Source organism: Rhinolophus ferrumequinum, chromosome 24 (assembly GCF_004115265.2).
Source record: "Rhinolophus ferrumequinum isolate MPI-CBG mRhiFer1 chromosome 24, mRhiFer1_v1.p, whole genome shotgun sequence".
NCBI lineage: Eukaryota > Metazoa > Chordata > Mammalia > Chiroptera > Rhinolophidae > Rhinolophus > Rhinolophus ferrumequinum.
In genome coordinates, this window is record NC_046307.1 from 15,072,127 (window position 1) to 15,090,277 (window position 18,151).

An 18,151-nucleotide genomic window follows, 5' to 3' on the forward strand; every position below is an offset into this window, starting at 1 on the left:
CCTCTGACATCGTATATAGCTATTATAATTCCATTGACTCTATTCCCTATGCTATACTCCATGTCCCGTGACTATATATGTATTAAATTATAGTTGACATACAATATTTTTCAGCTTCAGTTTCAGGTGTACAGTGCAGTGATCAGGCATCTACACCATGAAGTGGTCTCCCTAGTAAGACATGTGCCCATCTGACACCCTACAAAATTTTTACATTATTGATTATATTCCCCAAACTGTCTTTCATATCCCTGTGGCAGTACTGTAGTTACCAATTTATGCTGTCTAATCCCTTCCCCTTCTTCCTCATCCCCACCCCCCTCCTTTCTAGCAACCATTAGTTTTTCCTCTATATTTCTGAGACTATTTCTGTTTACTTGGCTCGTTTGTTCAGTTCTTTAGATTCCACAAATAAGTGAGACCAGATGGTATTTGTCTTTCTCTGTCTGACTTATTTCACTTAGCTTAATGTTCTCTAGGTCCATTCATATTGTTCCAAATGGTAAGATTTCATTCATCTTTATAGCCAAGTAATACTCCATTATATAAATGTACCACAGTTTCTTACTCCAGTTGTCTACCAATAGGCATTTCAGTTGTTTCCAAGTTTTGCCTATTGTAAATAGCGCTGCAATAAGCATAGGGGTGCATATATTTTTTTGAATTAGCCTTTTGGATTTCTCTGGATAGATACCTAAGAGTGGAATTGTTGGGTCATAAGATAGTTCCATTTCCAGTTTTATGAGATACCTCCACACTGATTTCCACAGTGGTTGCACCAATCTGCAATCCCACCAACACTGCATCAGGGTTCCCTTTTCTCCACACCCTCGCCAGCACTTGTTGTTTGTTGATTTATTGGTGATAGCCATTCTGACCGGAGTGAGGTGGTATCTCATTGTGGTTTTTATTTGCATTTCTCTGATGATTAGTGAGGTTTGAGCATTTTTTCATATGACTGTTGGCCATCTGTATGTCCTCTTTAGAGAAACATCTCTTCATGTCCTCTGCCCATTTTTTAATTGGGTTGCTTGCTTTTTGGTGTTGAGCTGAATGAGTGTTTTATAAATTTTGGATATTAACCCCTTATCAGATGTATTACTGACAAATATCTTCTCCCATTCAATAGACTGACTGCCTTTTTGTTTTATTGATGGTTTCCTTTGCTGTGAAAAAACTTTTAAGTTTGATGTAATCCCATATGTTTTTTTTTTTTAACTTCCCTTGCCCGAAGGGATATATCAATAAAAATATTACTCAGGGTAATGTCTGCAAATTTACCTCCTATATTTTCTTCTAGGAGTTTTATGGTTTCAGGTCTTAGATGTAGAGTATTGATTGAATTCAGGTATGGAGTGTGTGTGTGTGTGTGTGTGTGTGTGTGTGTGTGTGTGTGTGTCTGTGTCTACTAGACTACTTCATAGGTAGTATTTCTGTACTGTCTTCAGGAGACAGTAAATATCTGATTGTCTCTCTTTTTTTTTTTGTAATATTATTAGTCATTGATGACTTGCTTAGATCCATTAATTCATTAAGGGTTGCAAAGTGGTTATATTCTATTATTGCTTACTTGTTTATTAGCTGGAATAGGTCTATAAAGAGCAATTTTGACAACCAGCCTTTTCAGGTTCAAAAGAGAGAGAGACAGGGAGATAGAGAGAGAAACTTCCCCTCGTGAACTATTTGGTTACTCTTAGGTATAAATCACCTTTTATTTAACAGCTTACAAAATAATGAGCCGGTCCCCTAAGCATCCATCAGTGGTGACCAATGAAGTGGGTTTTTTGTTGTTTTTCATTTGAACCTTAATTTGAACTTTTGGATTTAAACATATGTATAACATATATGATGGCTTTTACTCCATCTTTTTTTTTTTAATGCAAACCTTGTCGAAAGATGGGGCAGTTTGACTATCTGTGGTCAATAAGGTTAGCTCCTAAATCCTTTTGATGTGATCTTATTATAGTCTTTGATGATTTCCTTGCTTTATGATATGGCTCATCTTATGCAGATTCTGCCCTAATGTTGGAACCAATCGTTTTTCTAAGAAACCCTCATTCCATTTAGTGGGAAATGGTACTTAGAGACCACAGTCTAAGCTGGAGATGCTATTTAGGCTTGATCAATCATTGTCTCTAGGCCTTTTTAGTTGGTCAGAGTTAGGAAATACTTGTTTTTCTTATAGATAAATATACATCATTAATTTATGTCTATAGCTCCATTTCAGAACCATAGGGTTTTTACTTACACAATCGCATCTGTGTTTTCTCTCAACCATGCCAGAAATTTCACTTCTCACCAAAGGATTACTCATTTGATTTTTACCAAAACATTCATAGAACTGTCTCAGAAATAAAGTCCCACACTACCACCAATATGATTTCTGAAAACTGTTTGGTATTTTTTGTTTTTCCAGCTCTTTTATTTCTTAGAGTATATCTTACTGGCGATATGTAGGCAAATTTTACTGTTTTAAAATCATTTAGTATAGTTCATTTCTTTGTGGCTAGAAGCATTTTTACAAAGCATATTTAAAGGGAAATTAGGATATTTAAAATACATAGTGATATTTTCATAACTTTGGGTTTCGTAACTTTGGGTTTAGCAGTGTCACCAACTTGCAAAATTGAAATAATCTAATTTTAAAATTCTAAAAATAAATGTATAATTTTTTTGTTTGCTAGGTGCTAACGTTCATGCTACAACAGCAACAGGAGACACAGCCTTAACCTATGCTTGTGAAAATGGACATACTGACGTTGCAGATGTTTTACTTCAAGCAGGGGCCGATTTAGTAAGATATTTTTAATTTCAAACATTTTCGTGTTAATACTCATTTATTTATTTTTAACACTTAGAAAACACAGGAAAGATTTATGTTTGCATGCTTTGTGCAAAATAACTTTTTTTAAGTTTGGCTGTTTGTTCTAGTTTTATTGCATTTATTAAATGTGTTTAAAAATACTTTGTTTTTAATAGGGCATACTATTTCATTTCCTAGGTAAAACTGTTTGTTTCTTCCTCTCGCCCCAATCCCATTTAGCATTCCTGAACTTTTTAAACTGCTTTTTATTAGACATATCATAAATTCAATGATATGTTTACAGATTAGAATAACCTATCAAATCAGTTTGCGAGATTTCTTTTGTTTCTCTAATTAGACATTTAAAAACAAAGCTACTATCATCTTCCTAACAACATTATTAAAGCATTCTATTATTTTTCTCTTCTTTTAGTATTTTCTACTCTGGCTTTTCAAAATGTCCCATTAGGTGGCAGGTTCATATATGTAATATTCCTTTACAACTATGGTAATTGTAAATCATATGCCACTTAAACGTTCATGCTTCTTAATGAAATGTGTGCTTTAACTCATTTTTATTTTGTAAGGGTACTTTAAACTGCTTTCTAGACTTAGTACCAGAATTCCTTTATATATTTCATAAAAATTTATGAGACGTGTTTTAATGAGTCAACTTTATTAGTTTCAGGTATTTGGCGGGGAAATGTGCAAATATTGCCTTTTAAAGCATTTCCAATAACAGACATTCCCAAATAGATACCTGAGAACATTGTTCGAAAATAATTATTGACTAAAGTAAATGTATAGTATGTGCCATTTATTGTCATTTCTACAAATACTAAATATTATAACGGTAACACTAGCATTCATTCTCATTAATTAGGATCTTCCCCATCAGTTAGAATTTCTGAGGTGTACTTTTTTATTTGAGAATTATGACAGAGAGATATGTTAAGTAGATCTCAATCTTCTACCTTCTTTCTATATCTTTTTCCTTTTTTAGAGTTGCTTTGAGTAATCTATAAAAATTAAGAATTGAAGCATTTCATCACTTGAAATAAATAGGGAAGAGCATAAAAGATTAAACAAAGTTTAATACTCTTATCTTCTGAATTCTTACCTGAATTCTTTCTTCCTTCTCCTATTTTTTTATGGCAGTCCTTTATTACCCTGTTGAGAGTTCTTCTGAAAATATTAAATAGGAAAAAGAGGAACTATCTGTTAAATGCATTCTAATCAACAAAACTTTACTGATTTTGACCAAATTAGAAATCTATTATGAAATATTTTCAAATGTTTTATTTTTATAGTCTTCTGGAATTAGGTGTAGTGTTTGTGATTAGAATTCCTTAGAAGAATTGCATTAAATGAACAGATAGAAAGATTTGAATTTATCAGGATATTTTACATTTAAAATGTAAAATTTTAAAAATGGCTCAGATGAATATATATCTTAATTAAATACGAAGATAATACTGTTATTTTAACGTAATTGTTTATTTTTCTATTTTGCATTCTATACATTCATATTTACGTGTAATTACGTAGTATATTATAGTTATTTTCTATTTTTCCACTGTTTTTCATAATTTTTTCCATCATGCTACAGTTTCTACATTTACAACTCTTGCATAGTATTCCATCAAGTTGATGAACCGTAATCATTCACTTATTATTGAACTTTTTACCTGCTTTTCAGTTTTCATTTATAAACACTGTTAGATTTAATAACTTAATGTGCGTAACTTTTATTTTCTCCTTTTGAATTATTTTATATATTGATTTTCACTTTTAAAAATATATTGCCTATTTCATGCTTTTGTACTCTGGAGAGACATTTCAATTTTAATACTAGTTCTTTTCCTAATTACATATTCTTTATAGAAGATATGGAAAGCATGGGAAAGTATAGAAAGTTTGATATTTAAAACCTGTAAATAACCTTTGTAATTTCAGGCTTTGTTATAAGCCAGAGAGAGTTTGAAAAAAGACCTAGTCAAACACAAGAAGTGAGTAAAACAGGCATATTAGTCCCTGAGTCCTGAGAAAAAGTGACCCATAATTCTTACTAGCTGAACCTAACAAGGTAGTAGCATCTATCGTGTCCTCCATTGCAAGGAGTGGAGATATATTCCATCTCTGGCATCCCTGAGGTGTGTTTTTGATATCTAGGTTTGCTAGTTCTTTAAGTTAAACAGGTGTTTTTGTAGGTTGGCAAAGAACCTTCCTTGGGGAACTTTTTTTTTTTTTTTTAAAGATTTTATTGGGGAAGGGGACTTTATTGGGGAACAGTGTGTACTTCCAGGCCAAGTTGTTGTCCTTTCAATCTTAGTTGTGGAGGGCGCAGCTCAGCTCCAGGTCCAGTTGCAGGGGGCACAGCCCACCATCCCTTGTGGGAGTCGAATCGGCAACCTTGTGGTTGAGAGCCTGTACTCCAACCAACTGAGCCATCCGGGAGCTCAGCGGCAGCTCAGCTCAAGATGCCCTGTTCAATCTTAGTTGCAGGGGGCGCTGCCCACCATCCCTTGCGGGACTCGAGGAATTGAACTGACAACCTTGTGGGGTTGAGAGCCCACTGGCCCATGTGGGAATCGAACCAGCAGCCTTCGGAGTTAGGAGCATGGAGCTCTAACTGCCTGAGCCACCAGGCTGGCCCATTTGGGGAACTATTTTTACCCTCAGTTTTAAATAAGGATGTGCAAGTAAGCCTTTGGAACAGAGTCTGGACCAACCCCTATGCTTTGTTAGATTTTAGAGCTTGACTTGTGCTATAATTCAAGATTTGATATTATATTTTTAAAACAGATCTTAAAAACTGTTGTTTCCATTCTTTGAATTATTCTGCACCAGAATCAGTTAATATATTAATTATGGTTTTAAATAAATTTAATGCAACAGTTTAGTTTTCTTGTATTGTTTCCTGAGGTGAAACTGAGAAGTTTTAGGGCTTTTCATCTAAATGTATAGTAGGTATAATGGAGAACTTAGTTTTAAAGAAAATCTAGAAATTTTCTTATTTATCGCTTTTAAAAAATTCATAGCCAGAACTGATGGCATACTAGAGCTTTTCAGGTAGATCCTCATAATATGTGTGTCTTCTAATTTGAAGCATAGTTATTTGAAACTTCATTTTTTTCTAGTTTTAAAATATTTTAAATTAAAAATATTTAGATACTTCTAGTTAAAAGCACACTGAATATCCATTGTATTTGGAAATTAAGGATTATGTAGTTTATCTAACTTTTTAATTGCATAAATTTGAATAATCCATTACTTAAAATCTTTGGACTAGTTTAATATTCTTTTTTTTTTTTTTTTTTTTTTAAAGATTTTGTTGGGGAAGGGGAACAGGACTTTATTGGGGAACAATGTGTACTTCCAGGATTTTTTCCAAGTCAAGTTGTTCTTTCAATCATAGTTGTGGAGGGCGCAGCTCAGCTCCAGGTCCAGTTGCCATTGCTAGTTGCAGGGGGCGCAGCCCACCATCCCTTGCAGGCGTCGAACCGGCAATCTTGTGGTTGAGAGGACGGGCTCCAACCAACTGAGCCATCCGGGAGGCAGCTCAGCTCAAGGTGCCGTGTTCAATCTTACTTGCAGGGGGCGGAGCCCACCATCCCTTGTGGGACTGGAGGAATTGAACTGGCAAACCTTGTGGTTGAGAGCCCACTGGCCCATGTGGGAATCGAACTGGCAGCCTTCGGAGTTAGGAGTATGGAGCTCCAACCGCCTGAGCCACCAGGCCGCCCCTAATATTCTTATATAGGCCACTTAAAATGTTCTTTTTGAAAAATCAATAATTAAATTAAAAATTGTCCATTAATTCCAGAGCTTTTTGTAAATTCTCACCGTTTAACATTCAGAATCATTTTAACTACTCTAAGCACTGAGCTTATTCTATAATATAAGCAGAGAGCCCTGAACAAATGACCTAATTCATATCATCCTGTTATTTACATCTCTTGTTACCACTATAATGGGAATCATTATATTTTGAAATAAATATTATTTCTTTATGTGTTTTTTTCCCTCTGCATAGTATCTTTGTTTATTGGCTCAGGTTTTTTTTTAGTATTTGGTGTGATTACAGGTACAAAATGATGTAAACCCATTGTAAGAAAGTTTGTGTTAAAACCCATTAGCATTCTGTAGTGCTTAAACTCTAAGAAATATTTAGGAAAAAACAGGCAGTCTTTGGAAACTACTTAATCTTATTTCTCTGAGAAGGAGTTTTCATATTAGCAGTCTCCTTACAAATTTGTTACTGAACTGCTTTACCAGAAATAACCAATAAATACCATTTAAAAAACTGAAATTGACAGACTCCCATGGTCCTTCAGCCAATGCTGTAGTGTCCTGTATTACTCTAGGCCATTCTCCCCAATTACTAGTATTTAGACCAGAAGGCAGACTTCTAATATTTCATACTTGTTCTCATCTCTATAGCTTACTTCAGCTCAAGTACTTATGACCTGATTTCTGTTACCACAGTCTTCTAGCCAACCTTCACTTATACTTTTCAAGTTGAAGGTGGAGAATTTTATATAGTTAACTATTCAACAGTATAATTTGGATTATAAAGTACTACTCTACTTTTTTTTTTCTCTTGCTTGCTTTTAGTTTCGACCAACTTTGTTGTCTATATTTTCCTGATTTCCATCCCCATGTTACAGACACGATCCTTGTATATGAAAGATGACTATATCAATTCAGAATTTCCAAAGACCCTGATGAGGGGTATGGATAGTATGTTTAGATGGCACTATTGAGTTGGCTAACATGTCAAAGGTGTTTTGGTGTTTGTGTTTCTCAAACCATTTGTGAAGATGGTAGAATCTTTCTCTTTTTACCATGGCATATTAATTTCAATATGAAATCATTGATACATTTGTTAAGACAGAAGAAATATTTGTCATCTGTGGCATTTTCTTCATATGTATTTGCCAACAAAGCTAAGTTGGAATGGGAGGTAGAGTGGTATATAAATCAGTTAAAAAGTATTTCTTCCTTGTCTCCAGCTCCTTTGGTTTTTTATTTCTAGAAGAGTTATTATAACTGATCAGTAGGTTCTGAACTCAAGGAGAATTTCCCATAATGAACAACTAACAGATATTAGAGAAGGTAAATACATTCTAGTTATGTTATCAAGAGATTTTGTGACGCAATTTATCATTATATAGGCCTGCATTGCTATTCAAAAGTAGACTGACTTAAGGGAAGCATCCTACAATTCTAGATCTGAGTGGAGGTCTAATGAGTGACAAAAGCTGTGCTAAGTTGTTTAGAAAGAACTGATGCTGAACATTAGACAAGGTACCTACATTTTCCTCATAGCCATCGAATCACGGATCTGTAAGCAAACATTTGCCTCAATTTTTTCATTTATAAAATGAAATTTGATAACATTTTCTGGAATATTTTACCAAGGTTGTGTAAATATTCTTTGGCTCTGCTGGTGTCCTTGGGCAAATCACTTAAATTTTCATAAGCTTCCTTTTTTTCTTCTCCTCTCCCCCCTCTTCATTCTCTTCCTTTTTTTAAAAAGGGTTTGGACCAGATGATCTTTAATGACCTAGCTTAAGAGATCTAATTTTATGATTTTTAAAGAACAACTTGACCAACTACCTGTTGGATGTATTAAATGGACTAGATGATCTTTGGAATTATTCAACTATAAATTTATTCTCCTTTGCCTGCAGTTAAAGTTTATTTCAAATAGCAAATAAACTTGAGTTACATCATCTCATCTTTTAAATCTTCAAACTTTTCAAAATTTCCTCTGATTAGGATTGTTTTCTCAGCTTTGGCTTTCAAGTATACATAAGAAATGTTCAATGTAAAACAAGGAATTTAGAATTCCATTTTACTTTACAATGTTTGTCACCTTAAAGATAGGGGTGGAAGAGGGAGAGGGTACCCAAAGACATGAGATAGAACATGGTTTCTTTCTTTATGGTCATAATAAATCTCCTTTAGATGAAATGGATCAGAGACAATAAATAGAACCCACTTAAAGAAGTATGGTAGGCATAGTGTTGCTAATTATGGGGTCTTTGCCATATTGAATAATAGTTGGTCCTCTGTCAATTATTTTCCTCATTGTGGCTAAATTTATGTTTAACAAAATTCTTAAAATTACTTGAAAAATATTTTTTTCTTATTTTTAAGTACGTAATAACGTTTACATGGTTCAAAATTTACAAAGTATAAAAAGATCCCATGGGTACCCGGGTTTTCTCTCCATTGGCAATTAATGTTCATTTTTTCTATCCTTCTAGAGTTAGTTTATGTATATATGATGAAAAATCACATACATTGAAAGAAACATTCTTATCAATGTTTAATTCTTCATATAATTCCTTATTGAAATAGACTGTTTTTCATTATACTGATTTTCTGTGTAGCGTTGACCATAGCTTTTAAGTGTTTATTATTTTTAATGTTTTAATAAAAATTGAAGCACTTTTACACTGATAAGGAAATAGAGCCCTTTGAATATGTCACAGTGGACTATCACTGATTTTCATCCCTAACCATAAAGTAAGTTCTCTGACCCTTGTTGTTTTCCTTGGACTGTATTCTACCAACCAAATGAACTTTTGGGGGGCATTTTCCTAGAATAGTTGAGCTAAGGGAAACATTAGCACCCTTTTGTTCTTATTCATGGAAATTATTTCCTTAAAATGGGATTTAATATGGACTTCCCCTAGAATAAAATAAAAAATTTGAAGGATCAGTTTGTTATCTATATTAAATCTTATAAAATAGAAATGTGGACCAGGTCCTCTTTTGTTAAGTTTTTTTCTTTTTCTTTTTTTTTTAATTTAAGCAATATGTTGTGTGTCCTTCTAGACATTTCTATACACCCAAGTATATATATATATTCTATGTATATGGGCTATATGTCTTTTTTTATATAAAGGACTTGTTACCATATATGAGTATACTCTTCTGCAACTTTTTTCTTATTAATATTTTTCTATGTCAGTTCCTATAGATTTCTCATTTCCTTTCACAGGTACCCAGTGTTCTAATTTATTGACCAGTTATTCATAAACATCTGGGTTATTACAATTTTAAATATTACAAATGCGACTGTGCTTTTGTTAAATATTGTTAAACATATTTACATATTTTTGCTACTTTTATAAATATATCTATAGAGATAAATTCCTGCAAGTGAAATTGTTGGAATATCAAAGAGTCCACATCTAAATTTTTGTTAGTTGCTGCCAAATTGGTTAAAAATGCTGAACTAGTCTATACTTCCATTAATGACTGAGACCTCCTTACTTCCCACATTCCTCAGTAACATGAGTTGGATCCTTCCCTCCCTCCCTCCCTCCAACCCTCCCTCCCTCCCTCCTTCCCTTCCTTCCTTCCTTCCTTTTTTCCTTCCTTCCTTCCATCCATTCTTCATGTTTTAATATTCTAATCTTTGATCATAGTCCCCATGCTTGTTTTATCTAAAAAAATCTCCCTGTGTTCCAAGCAGCCCTATGAGCTGCTCATTAATTGCTCCCACGGCTCTATAAAGCACAGGCATAAAGTTACTTTCTGGAAGAATATTCAGACATCATTTACAAATGCAAATTTTGAAATTTTTTGTTCATTTCTTTAAAGAATAAATTTATTTTTTGCAAATCCAATATTCAGACAGTATCTATTGACTTCATTCTGAGAGAGGAGATTAATGTATCTTCCACCATAGGAGTTTCAGGAGTTATTTTTTACGTTACCATGATTTTATAACATTTGCATTCTGTTTTATGACCCTATTTCTCACAGTTGTTTAACTGTATATTTAAGTGGATTCAGTGTTTACTAGTCTTTCATATTACGTAGCCTCTTAATTCCTAAGTTCCTAAACTTGCCTCACTTTTTGGCTGGCTGATATTGGTATATTGACTGGAATTTACTCCTCTCCCCTGAAAAAAACCTCACAGGGCTTGCATTTTTGAGACTACTGTATGTTGTATTTATAAACAAATATGGCCATATATAAAATTAATGAATCACTTGTTTTTCCCTCAAAATTCTAAGCAAGCCCTCTCTCTATTGTTTTGTGGTACTGAATATTGCCAAAGCCTGATAGAATATTCCCTGTTATATGTAAGTAACTTCCTATTTATGCCTGGATTATCATAAGATTCTTTCATTATACTTAAACCTCTGTGATTTCACCAGGATGTGTCTTGGTGTTTATTAGTCTGTATTAGTTTTTCCTGGAAAACAGCGAGTGATTTTTAACTGAAGATTTTTGCTGCTTCTCCGCCTCTTCCTGCTTCTAATGTGGTTTTGATGGTTTCTTTATTACTTAGTTTCTTCTGCTCTTCCAACTCACTTTTAAATCTCCTCTTGCTATTATATCTCTTTGTCCAGCCGTGAGTTCATGTTCTCTTTAATTTGTTTAAAAATATAGGGGAATATTGACTAAAATTTTACTGTTTCCATGTTTGTAGGAACTTCTTAATAGGTTCTATATTGGATACTTTGTGCTTATTATTCATATTCGAATGGGGCTTGCTATTTGTTGAAAATCATACAGAGGCAGGGAGAGGAAGTAAGCCTTAACAATCAGCCTCTCAAATCATATAGTTTTCGCAGAATACTTTCTCACCAAACCTCTACCATAGGAGCATGCATCCTCTTAGGATAAGTAAGCATATCACCCAGGTCGAAGGGAGGAGTGACTTAGAGTGAAGCCCTCTCTAGGCTACATTTCTTTTATTTGGAGACTTAGTTGACTCTGTTCAGTGACTGCAAAGGTTATTACTGTTTCCTCAACCATATATATCCCTGTCTCACCTCTCTCTCTGTCAGGAGTCCAGGTCTAGAGAAAATACAGATATTCCATCTCTCAAGTTCTTTGAAGTTTCCTGTTTTAGTTGAAAAGTGTAAGCACTGAGTACATTTATAATGGGCGAGGGGGAACTGCATAACTATTTAATCATCTTACAGTATTTTCCTTATGTTTTCTCCCAACTTGTGATATTCCCAAATCTTTTGATTTAATTATTTCTTTGGTTAGATGTTAAAAGATACTGCCCTTGATTTTGTGGCTTTAGTTGTGTTTGGAGACAGGCATGAATTTAAATAGTTCAGAAGAATTATATCTGCATATGTTAAGCTTTATATTGAAGTTATATTGGTAGAGAACCACAGTATCATAACCTTAAAAAAAATCATAACTCTGCTCCTGAGATTATGGTCTCTACAGATGAGAATCTTTTTAGTTCAAGATCCCGAGTTAATGAAGCCCAGCAGCTGAAGTATCAGTCACACGGTCTTCATGGCCAATTGTGATTTTTATTTTTGGAATCAGATCCGTGAGTTGTTCTTTTTCCTTTCACAGGACAAGCAGGAGGACATGAAGACTATTTTGGAGGGCATAGATCCGGCCAAGCATCAGGTGAGGGTGGCCTTTGATGCTTGTAAGCTACTACATAAAGAATAGATGTTGTAGGTAACCAGAACTCTGGATATCTGAATTCCAGCCAAGAAGTTCCAGAACCCTGGTGGGTGACAAAGGAAATCTTCTTCAATTGGAAAATATTATGAAGTTCCAATAAAAAGAGATTTACATTACTAGTAATTTGCTTCCTTAGTATTCTTTTTATGTGGTATTCCTTAAAAAAAAAAAATCTCTTAGGTGAAAATAGATTTTCTTATTCACATAGTTCTTTTGTATTCTCCCTTGTTGGGAGAGTTAAGATACCCCAGAGAGAAAGTCTCAGTTATAAAGTCCTTTGTATTCAACTTATTCATTAAAAGAATCTGAAATTTAGATATAGGTAATATGTTGGATTGTTTTATAAAATCCTCAGGTAAATGAAAACATTAGTTATATTATTTACTATGTTATTCATGCCCTAATTTATATAAAGTGAAAATTTTCTCCTTAAAATTGTCTCCTGTTACCTCCTTTTGAAATTGGTTTTTAAGAAGGTGAATGTTTGTTTGTAAACAAACATTTCTTTTGAAAAATTGTGTGGAATTTGTGCCTGATGGTCTTAAAAGTCAAGCAAAGTTAATATCCATTGTAATCAAGAGAGATTTGTTTAAAATCAGGAGAAGTGCTTAATTATGAGTTAGGAATACATTGTGATTAGATCACAATTAATTTAGGCCATCTAAAATGAATTTTTCAATATCAAGCCACTCTAAATTATATTGCTTATTAAGTATCTTTATTATTGGCTTGTTGAATAAGTTGTTATAACATTCTAATTTGAACAAAGTAAATTTATTTCACAAAATATGTGAAAATGTGAACTTTTACTCAGTTTGTGTAATATCTCAGGCTCTTATCAAGAAAGTAAAGCTGAGTTTATTTCAGATAAAATATTTCTCCCAGGGCTTGTTAAAGGAAATGTGATTATAAATCTCTCTCTAGCTGTAAGTCTCAAAACTTGGGATACTTTTTAAAATAAGGTTTGTGGTCCCACTTTTAGAGGTTTCAATTCAGCAGATTTGAAATGGGAGTCTGCATTTTAACTGCTATCCCAGGGATTTCTGATGACAAGACCTCCATATTCCACACTTTGAGACATTGCCAGAGTCTGTACAGATTATTCTGCATCGTTATTGAGTTTTTTTCTTTTTCCATCTTTGCTTTATAGTTAATCATTCTTCGTTCATCCAAACTGAATAAGCTTGGTTTTTCTTTGTTACTTGTAAATTTTAGAAACTGAGTGAAACACAAGCCCTAGAACAGTGCCTCTTAATCTTTTTTCCATCTCGGTTCTCCTGAGGGATATAAATCTCATCAGTAGGTAATGACTAATTACCTAGTGATGACTAGATCACTAAAGTAATGACTAGATCACTAAGGTAATGACTAATATACAGTGGTAGGTTGGAAGAACATACCCTGAAGGGGGAGTATCAGAGTCCTCTAGTACATACGTAGTATAAAACAGTCTTCCTTCCTTCTCCTGTGATTCTGGTCCTTCCCCGCTAAACAATGTTCTCCTCCCAGGCCCAAAAAATACTGCTCTGTTCTATAGTTAAAGTCTATATACAAATGCATGCCTTGGTTGGGTGCCCATGACTGATTTTAAAGGAAATCAATTTATTATAAAGAAAAACTTAATTTAAAATTGAATTTTGTAATCTAAAACCAAATAGAAAAAACTGCACCATTTTTCTCGTAGTGCTTACTCATTAGAACTAGAACTTTACAGTGCATTTTACATGGATAAGCTCTTAGGGGGCTATGAGCGCTAATTATCCACTTATTAATATATTTTAATCATTAGTGATTAACTTACCTTAATAAACTTTTTAAACATTAACTTTTTATTAAGGAATAACATATACACATGTTGTTTAATTTTACTACTCAAAATTGGAAAACTTACCAGTTTTTTCTTGATCTAAAACTATCTGTGAAATACACAAAATTCCTAATGAATTTTTTTCTTTTTTAAAAAGGCTAAGTTCTCTTTTTCTGGGTTATTATATACTGAATGAGTCCTTTTCAGCTATCTTAAGGTTGTTTAAATGTAAGTACAAATGACTTCCAGTCAAGAAGGTAAAGTCAATGTTAGTATATTTTGAAACCTGTCTGCTGTCTATCATTTCAAGTACATAAACATAATAAATAAAATATGGGAGAAAAACAAACTAAACTAAAAAATAATGTAGCTATACCCAGAAACAAGATTAAAGAACTCTGGGGACTAGAAATGGAGATGGATCCACAGCTGAAGCTATAGGCCTAAGAAGAATTTAGGCTAAAATAAATGGGCAGTAGGGACTGGGATTTCAACATGTATGGGGGAACAGGGACTGAATGCATCTCACATGAACAGGCCAGTAGATCTAGTGTACTCGAATGAAGCAAGGAGCTGGGACCTTATTGCCCTACCGGTGAAATAAGATGGAAAAAAAAACCTCCATGCAACTTCCCACAGTTGCAGTTAGAAATTAGCTTAATTGTTCTTGATAGAGGGAAGAAGCAAAGACAAGAGTGTAACTAAAACTTAGAGAACACCATTCTTTGATTTAGTGAGTAGAACTGAAATAATCCCATGGGACCAGAAGCTTACATTACCCATGAAAGATCTACTTATTAAATGGACTTTAAGGGCCCGACTTAGGCAACTGTCAAACCATCTGATGAAAATGGATAAATTTGTGGATGGAAATAAAAGAAAAAAACAACTCTGATGCAAAATGAGTCTTTTCAATTAAAAAAAATTATAAAGCCCACGTGCAAATCTATGTCAAGAGAGGTAGTTAAAATGCAAGCAAACAAATGAAAAGCAAAACAGAGACTACATCCCTAAGGAAATTGAAAAAAGAGACTTCAATCTTTAAAATTTTAAACATGTTTATTTTAAATTATAACCAATAACTGTAAAACAATGTGAGACAATAAGACAAAAGCTGATAATTATGAATTAAGAACAAGTGGATATGAAATAAAGCAAATTTAAACTTTGGGATTGTGGAAATAAAAAATCAACATATAGGATAAATAGTGTATTGAACATAGTTGAATAAGAATTAGTGAATCAGACGATAAAACAAGAAATAAACAATATAGCACAAATATGAAGAGAAATTGAGAGAAAGTCTAGATTGAGAAGCTCCGCCATGCATCTCTTTGAAGTTCCTGAAGGAGATGTTAGAAACAGAAAGCAGAGACAATGTTTGAAGATATAATGATGTAGAATTTTCTAGAATTGAAGCCAGACATGAATCCTTGATTGAAAAATTAATCACTGAGCAAAATAAAACTAGAATTTTAGGAATATAGAAAAATACCGTAAATGCTACTGGAGGGAAAAATGTATTACTTACAAAGCAACAACACATTTTTGACAGCAGGTTCTCATCAACAATAATCACACCCGACACCACCATCACCACCACCACCACCACTACCACCACCACCCTACCCCTGCCAGAGCCCAGGTCCTGCTAGAGCCAGCCCCACCCTGCTGAGGGCCCTCAAGTTATCTGCATACATGCCCTCATGCTGCAGGATGGATGTGCATGGAGCACGATAGACTGTGGCTCGGAATCTCAAACAGAGCCTCTACCTTCAGTGTCACCCAAAAGTGAACCGTGGCGGACTGCGCCAAGCCTTAATAAAGCGAGAGTTGATGTCTAAAATAATAATAATCACAGAAGATAGTGGGAGTTAATATCCTTAAAATATCAAGAGAAAAATAACACAATATAGAATTCTGTACTCAACTACCATTCCAGAGAAGGAAAACTAAGCATATTTTCAGATCTACAAAGAGTAAAAGAGTTTACCACCTAAGACCCTTGATAAAAGAACAACTAAAAGATGTGTACATCAATAAGGAGAAAAATGAACCCTGGAGGAAGGCGTGGGATACAAGAAGCAACGGTAAGCAAAGAAATTGGTAAAACATTATAAATATAAATTTTTGAGTATAAACTTAAATTTTTATGCTTAAAACCAAAGTTATACTAAAATTCCAGACAGCAATGGCATGAAATTCCAAGGGATGTGTTAAAAGGTTAAAAGCCTTTCTAGAGGCCTTGTGTTGTTCAGAAGAAGAGGATCACATACTAAATAACTTCAAAGATATTTTTAGAAAAATACATCAGTAATTAGAACAAATACAATCCTATTGAACTGAATTGTTAAAGGGCCTAGACTTTTGAATTAGATTCAAAATCAAAATCTAGCAAATTCTGCTTTCAGGAGACAAATCTAAAACAAAGTGACAGGGAAAGGTTAAAAAAGCGATAGAAAAATTATGTAAGGCAATATTAATGTCAGACAAAATGGAATTTTAGGCCAAAAGCATTTTTAGAGATTAAATGCTCCTCCAATTTATACTACAATCAGTCACAAATCAATAGCTACCCATCTGCCTCCAAATAAAATAGAAAATTATAAAATTACAACAAAAATAGATCTACATTTGTATTAAGATATTTTTATACTTCTATGAAACTAATAGATCAAACAGATGGAATAATTGTTAAGCATAGAAAAATAATGTTTGCTCTTATGAATAAATATACTATACTATATATTTTCCAATACATGGAACGTGTAAAAATTGGCCATGTTTTAGGCCACAGAAAAGTCTTTAAAACAAACTCCTTAATCATACGGACTACATTCTCTGATCTCTATTGCTTTAAAATTACAAATCAACAAAAACTTTTAAAAACACATACATCTAGAAAATGAAGAAAAATATTTTTACATAATTCATGGGTTAAAGAGGCAATCATAGTAAAAATTACAAAGTAGAAATTACCACAAAAACTACACATTAAAACTTGGGTAAGAGGATATAGCTAACGTGGTCTGTAGAAGGAAATTTATATACACATACACACCTATATCTATATATATGTAGGCATATATATAAAATGGATGGAAATGAAGCTAATAAAAACAACAGAACAAAGAAAAATAATAAAGATAAAAGCAAAATAGAATAGAAAAGAACGTAAAAATAGGCATAAAAAAACAGGTGTGAAAAGCAAAATTAAAAGCTGATTAAAAAAAAAGAAAAAAGTAGATAAAAGAAGCCAGACTCTTTTTTTCAAAAAGGGGAAAGGCAGAGGTAAGTCATAGACACTTAAATGGAGTTATCTGATACAGTAGAGATCTTTAAAATTTGCAAGGCAATTGTATAAACAATCAATTTGAATACTTAGGTGAAATGAATACTGATTTTTTTTCTATATAAACAATCAAAATTGACTCAAGAATAGGAAACCTCTGTAGAACAATAACCGTATTACAAATTGAATCAGTAGTTTAAAATCAGCCATCCAATGAAGGTAAGAGGCCTAGATGGATTTATAGGTGAGTTTTACCAAATATTCAAGAAATACATAGTCCCTATACTCTAACTGTTCCCAAGAATAGAGAAAGAAGAAATGTTAAACTGCATAATATCTAAGTTTATAGCCCTAGAAAATAATTTTCTATGTTTATGAAGAAAAATTATAATTTATATCCTAAAATTTTATTGATCTTGAACAAATATTGGCTGTACTAATAAACCCAACATTCATAAGTAAGTAGTGTACACAAATTTGATTCCTATTTTAAAAGAAGGAATTAGTGGTCAGATATTTTGGTACCAGTGATATGTGTGTGGGATATACATTATTTTAACACATGAAATATTATAAATACATTATAAAGATGCGGCATTGTTTTACCAGCCATTTTCTCAAACATAATTATATTGTTCAAAAACCAAAGGAATAAATATATATTTATAGGGAGGAAAATAAAATGGGCAGTTTTTCATACTGTTTATTTCAGAAATTTTATTAGTATGTTGAGTTTTAAAATTTGATTTGGTCATGGGAGTGCACTTCCTGATTTCTTTT

The 18,151-nt window shown here is 33.2% G+C and overlaps 1 protein-coding gene across 5 annotated transcripts in view; it reads left to right on the top strand.

The window, feature by feature from the left end:
* ANKHD1 (ankyrin repeat and KH domain containing 1) overlaps nt 1-18,151 on the top strand; it is a 103,096-nt gene that overhangs the window by 45,417 nt on the left and 39,528 nt on the right. For 2 of the 5 annotated variants that reach the window (XM_033095844.1, XM_033095843.1), the window contains exons 10-11: nt 2,685-2,794; nt 12,156-12,212. In XM_033095844.1, the coding sequence (XP_032951735.1) occupies nt 2,685-2,794; nt 12,156-12,212 (167 nt within the window). Of the gene's footprint in view, nt 1-2,684; nt 2,795-12,155; nt 12,396-18,151 lie in introns of those variants that run through there. The other 3 variants (XM_033095846.1, XM_033095845.1, XM_033095847.1) reach the window with 3 other exon arrangements.